The 6,014-nt window shown below is 39.5% G+C and overlaps 1 protein-coding gene across 1 annotated transcript; it reads right to left on the bottom strand.

Annotated features, from left to right (window-relative positions):
- Positions 1–1,588: 1,588 nt before the first annotated feature.
- On the bottom strand, positions 1,589–5,407 carry LOC106168879 (uncharacterized). The gene is made up of 5 exons (XM_013548125.2): positions 5,249–5,407; positions 4,633–4,712; positions 4,096–4,183; positions 3,399–3,577; positions 1,589–1,990 (listed from the first exon to the last, which is right to left on the bottom strand). Exons 1-4 carry the CDS (start codon positions 5,299–5,301, stop codon positions 3,415–3,417), a joined length of 384 nt encoding a protein of 127 aa, XP_013403579.1. The 5' UTR covers positions 5,302–5,407; the 3' UTR covers positions 1,589–1,990; positions 3,399–3,414.
- Between the last annotated feature and the right edge of the window lie 607 nt (positions 5,408–6,014).

Raw genomic sequence — 6,014 nt, 5'->3', positions numbered from 1 at the left:
TGACTTAAAATAGGCAATGTATTTTTTTTCACTGACGATTTCAATTAATGAACTTATGTCACAATGAGATCGAAGAGATTATCAAAAGTTTTTAAAACACGATTTTAATCCTTATTTTCATTAATCAGTCAGCAAAATAGGAAAAAAACTGAGGAGTTATGTTTTGGAAAAACATTCCATATTAAATGCCAAGTCTGTATATCATCCCAAAGATGTTTATGACAGGTGTAAATAAAGGTTGTCCGAATGTCGGTTTTTGAAATGAATTAGATTTACAGAACGTAGAACATAGGTGAGTGCAGTCAAAAAAAGTGTCTGCAATTTCATATCATAGTTTTAGCTAAGGGTGGATTTCCAGAGATTTAGATCGATCCAGGGATTAAAATTTAGATCGACCTAACTCCCTGGGGGTTCACGCTAAATTGCAGTCAGACGAGCGAGCACCATAATTAATTACCCCCAGCTTTTAATAGGCGGGACAGACGCTTAAGCCGGCCAAGCTGACAGTAATCTAGTGAGACTCCCCACAGGGATAGATCGATCTAAAAATCTATGGAAATGGGGTGTAACTGTCAATGTGCATTCGAGCGCGATCTATATTTTGCTAACAGGTACGTACATAGGTGGGGTAACCTTGTGGGTGGGGTAACCATGGGGTGGGGTAACCATGCGGGTGGGGTAACCAAATAGTTACTTAAATGTTTTCACTTGAAAAAACCATGAGACCCCGGTTCACGAACGAGGCTACCGTAGTATTTGCCAACTTTAAATCTACACAACAGATAACACTACGTTAAAACAATAGACTTTCTAAGAGTTTTCAAGTATACTAGGAGGTATCCTGGCTAGACGACCCCAACTGCTTATGATCACGTTCACGTTGTTTTATAGATAAAATCAACATTTAGTACTGGAAGAAAAAAATCCCCGAATCCCTTTTGTAGTACTTTGTTCAAGTGCTATTATACCATTAAATCGTGTTTACAGCTTGTCAGGTGCCTGAGATAATCAAGAAACCGAAAATGATGTTTTTGCCCCAAAAATTCAAATATTACGTCACACAATGAACTTGGAGCTGTGTTTCAAGCATAATTAGTTGTTTTGATTCAGCTTACTATATTTACATTCAGCCTTTAACGAGTGTGGTGCATCTTAATCAGGTTAAACAATTTTTTCTAACCATTTTTTCATTTGCCTGTCGTAATTGTCCATATATGGAAACGGAATCAGCCATGAACACAGCGGTGGGTGTGGTCGGGGGGGGGGGGGGAGGCAGGGGTGGACATGAATGAGAGACCCCGCAGCAAGGTAAGATGAACTACATTGTATTCATGAAAACCTTATGATAAAAAGGCGGGGTCACGGGAATTATAAATGACAGCTTTCAGATGTCAGTTAAGGGAGTGGTCGCCACAATCTACCTTCACCCCCCCCCCCCCCCCCCCACACACACACACACATCCCGTTAGGGGGTCACAGCTAGCTTACACAAGCTCCGTGATGTAAAGTGAAGTGCGCTGGAAAGCATGCATCGATTGATACCCATGTAATACATTTCTTACTAGAGCAAAGGACCAACAAAAATGAAGATATTTCATATTAAATGCTTTATTTGTATAGCTTTATATTGCGTGCTTAGCGAAAACACATTATTGGTACGCATATAATTTAGTTACAATATAATTTGACCTGCAGATAAACCCGCGAGTAAAATCTGAATGCTTTGTTTATTGGCCCAATAGTAAAAAGGTATACAACGAAATGAAACGAGCCAAGAGAGCAAATAATTTAAATAAATAAAGTCAAGTGTCTTCAGTTAGATTCGTCTCCTCTTCTATGTCGTCGAGTTTGTTGGCTGGTCTCATCCGTTCTCCATTCTGGCGCGAGATCTTGTGTTGTAAGCTTGAGTTGTTGCGTAAGCATTAGCGTCTCTAGATTTAAATGTGTTCGTTTCACCATCCGTCCTCTGCTAGGCCGCGGACCGGTTGCACTGAAATAATGAAATATTGAAAGTTTAAATGGAATGTTAAATAAAGTGTGGTAAATCCTGGTGGAGTAAGAATTTGTAATGACTTCTTCTGTCCAAAAACGAGCGTTTTTTTTTTTTTTTTCTTTTTACTAGACGACTCTATAAAACGTGTATACTTATATGAGTAAAGGGGAATAGCTAATAAGATAAATCGTGAAACTGGAAATTTCTGGTGTTTAAAGTGATGTCGAGGCAAATGTGCAAGACAATGCTTTCTTCATGTCTATATATGCATTGCCAAACCAGATACAAAGAGTCAAATGCATCACCATCAACATGACACACGTTAAGACCAGTTTATGAAGGAAACGATACTGTAGAAATACATAGTGTATTTCACAACAATGGTGGGAGTCATCCACGCTCCGCGATCGTTAAAAATATTCTCACACGAAAACATTGTGTTCACTCGGAAGTAACACAACGATTAGACCCCCGCGCCAGTCGAGACCAACCTTAAAGCTCGTGCAAGGCCAGAGGGGGCTATTAAAACGCCGTGCTTCCAAAACTATATGCTCGTAAAGCTGCCTTTTATTGCCAACCAAACGACTTCCTTTGGCTCGCTGCGATATTAGATTAGATGTAGGTCAAACGTGGTATGAATTGCAACAGAGCAACAAAGAGCCGCACACCATTGATGACAGTGTTGTAAAACATTTGGAGATGTCCCTTTGGTTTGGTTCAGAATACTAAGTGAAAAGGATCATAAAGCATAAGGCAGGGATAAAATACATGGTGGAATACACTGAGACATTTGACAAAAGGTTTCCTCTAGTTAGGACGCTTGGTTTTTTCGCTGTTTGCACACCGCGACGACTACAATAAGTATCTGCTGACTAATCTGTGCCGCTTGGTGAATAGCTTTTACATTAACAGCTTACTGGCGGTGAAATATGTATGAAACACTGGACTGATCTCAGCGTTTCTGACATGCTACTAGATTTGTCTGGTTGCTGACAAAACCGACTATGTACAAGTAAGCCGTATACATAGATAGACAAACATGTGCACATTGTCCTTGCTAAAGAAGTGGCATTTTATTCTGGACCACTAACCTACACGGGAAGCCCAACTTTGAGACAATAAACGAGGTCTACTGGTAAAACTTGCATTAAATATACTGTTTCAGTCGTAAATTAAATCGGTTTCCACTTGCTTGAAAAGTTTTGGTATGGAATACACCTTTAGCAAACAGGTCTCGAAAGGATCTGCATCAATCATGTCTTTAAACACCAGTACTCGAACATTACTGTAAACATTTTGAGGGCGATGAGTAAGATCAAATTTTAATTTACCTTGTTTTATCTTTAATAATGTTTAATAAATAAACAGATGAATAAATAATTTTATTCTGATCGTCGTAACTTACCAAATCCTAGTTCTATTTACTGGCAAACGCCGTTGTACTCGTTAAAGGTGGTACCGTATGGACAGGCTCTCAGGCTGGCGTTGCCTTCAGTATCGCACTGCCAGTAACAAGCAGGGTCGTCAGCGTACCTGAAGTAGAGTTTCTTGGAGGGACCGTAGTAGACGGTTTCGTATCTGTAGCTGTGTGCAGAAAAAGAAGGATTCATTAGAATGAAAACAATATTGGCGAAGATTCAAAAAGTGTTATAAAGTTTGTTGAAGAGGATTTACACCCCGGGCCTACTTAGTAATGAAGCTTAGATGATATATTTACAAATCACGGAAGAACATTATGATAAGTTACTAGGAAGTGAAGAGCAGCCAGTTTACTTTCAGCGATAACGAGAAATCCCCCCCGCCCAACTCTGCGTTTTTCAATCTCAAGTATGTTCACTTTTGATTTTCATGTTTTTGTACCGAAATCGTTTCAACTCTGTGTCACCGGAATAACTTGTTCATAACAATAATAATAATAATAATAATAATAATAATAATAATAAAAACATTATGCATCATCACTGACAGTGACAATTTGCAAGTATGCATTAATCTGAAGTACACCTCGCTAGCAATGTCTTTAAAATAATGTCAACTGTAGCTGGTTTTATATCTGTATCCGGAGGTTTCGAAGGATATGTCCTAAGGTGTGACAAATTTACCTGACTTTGTATCCATATCCGTCTTTGACATGAGTGGGCACCTTCTGGTGGTAAGAGCCGCCTGGGTTGTACTCGTTGGGGCAGTAAACTGGAATATACCAGGCAAGAACTGCGTATTATTTCTTTATATTCATCGTTTATCAATTTCGAGAAGAAACTGCAGGGTCCCGTAACTCGAAAGCATCGCGCATTGCGACCGAGCGCAAACGCCTCGATTCCATAACTCGCCTATACTCGCGCCATATAATACATTGTAGCCTCTATGTGATATCGCTATTCACAATATGTGATGCTTTCGAGTTACGGGGCCCAGCTTCCTTAAGTGTACTGATACTGTGAATTCTTAAGAACACATGCGATCACGTTGATGTGCCAATAGGGGGGCCTATACAATGCTTTACGAAAACAAGTAGTATTTGACTTACTTGTTTGTATCAAAATGAGCTTGGGTGTAACAAGAGAAAAAGAGAGGGAGAGAGGGGGAAATGGAGAGAGAGAGAGAGAGAGAGAGATCGAGAGAGAGAGAGAGAGACGTACAGGACTGGTGATAACTTTGGACGCATTGACCACATCTTCTGCTCATATGTGGATCATAGCTGACACAATCCTGGTACATCCTTAAACAACAAGAAACACACATCACTGGATGTATACATTCTCAATATGATTAATTAATTAATTTATTTATTTATTTATTTACCTTTTTAAGTATTTGCATGAATACCTTCACAAATACCTTTTCACGTTCAGTTGGACAGTAAGAAAAATTGTATCATATGGCAATATAGTACGTAACAACGAAGAGACTCGATTGGCGCAGAGAATCTACACTTAGAATGCATATTTAACCTTAACCGCGCACCTAATAAATGTAGAGAGAGTTGTGATAAAGAATATGCATTTTTCCTTTGCAGCTGAGTTCGTCATCTTAAAACAATACAAAATAAACTGCCGCGAAAATGCATACTAGTAAATGCTGTCATTTGCCCTACGCCTAGTGGTACCTTAGACAGCGAAATAATGAAGTGGTAAGAACTCAGATGTTTTATATCTTATTTGGGAACCTTTATATTATTATTTACTATTGTTTACATAAAGCTTAATCTACTGACGAACGTAATGTTATACTTGTAATAAACAAGAAGCAACTCACTGACTGCAGACGGCCAGGCCCACCACACACAGCAACAAAGCGATCTTCAACATCTTGACTCTGATTTGTCTTGCAAGGAAGCACTCACGACGTTCTACGGTCCCTGAAAGGCGGAGTAACTTCACCGTGGAGCGCTGGTTCTTTTATAGGCACTAGCCTGGCAACGTTGCAGCGTGCCTGAGCACGCGTTGTCTTGAAGATATTCCCAATGTCTACATAATACGTATCTTGAAGCTACGCGTTAAGAGAATACCATATTTATTGTCCAAGAGTGACTCAAGGGCATTTTTCACACTATTAAATATAACTTAAAGATGTAGATCAGAGGACTTTTAGAAAAATGATGACGGGTCAAATCATCAAATACAACTAAAGTGTGGGTGACATTTGTTTTCAGGTATTTTTCTTCAGGTTTTAGGTTCTGGGGGGTGACGCTGAACGCTTTCAAACATGTTACTGTTGAGTTATCTGGATGGCGCTTCTTGTTAAATGCTCCCCTGATTGTTCCACAGACGCTGAGAACATACGTTAAGTTGCCATTGTGCCTTAAGGTTAAGGAAACGACAAGAGAAAACGTTGTTCCTCCTCAAACGATATCGTGTGTTACAAGAAAAGAGCTACTGGCAGGGGCATCAAGGTTCAGAGGACACGTGCCACATTTCCCTCGGTTATGGGATTGATCAAATCTCACTTTTACATAAAAGAAGACAAGAACCATTCATATGTCATGGTTACTACTTGTGTTTGTGGGATTTCCTATTATACT

The sequence above is a fragment of the Lingula anatina genome, chromosome 5 (genome assembly GCF_051362555.1).
Source record: "Lingula anatina isolate TDL-2025a chromosome 5, LinAna3.0, whole genome shotgun sequence".
NCBI lineage: Eukaryota > Metazoa > Brachiopoda > Lingulata > Lingulida > Lingulidae > Lingula > Lingula anatina.
Note: the sequence above shows the minus strand (reverse complement) of the source record. Positions and strands in the feature narration are given on the sequence as shown.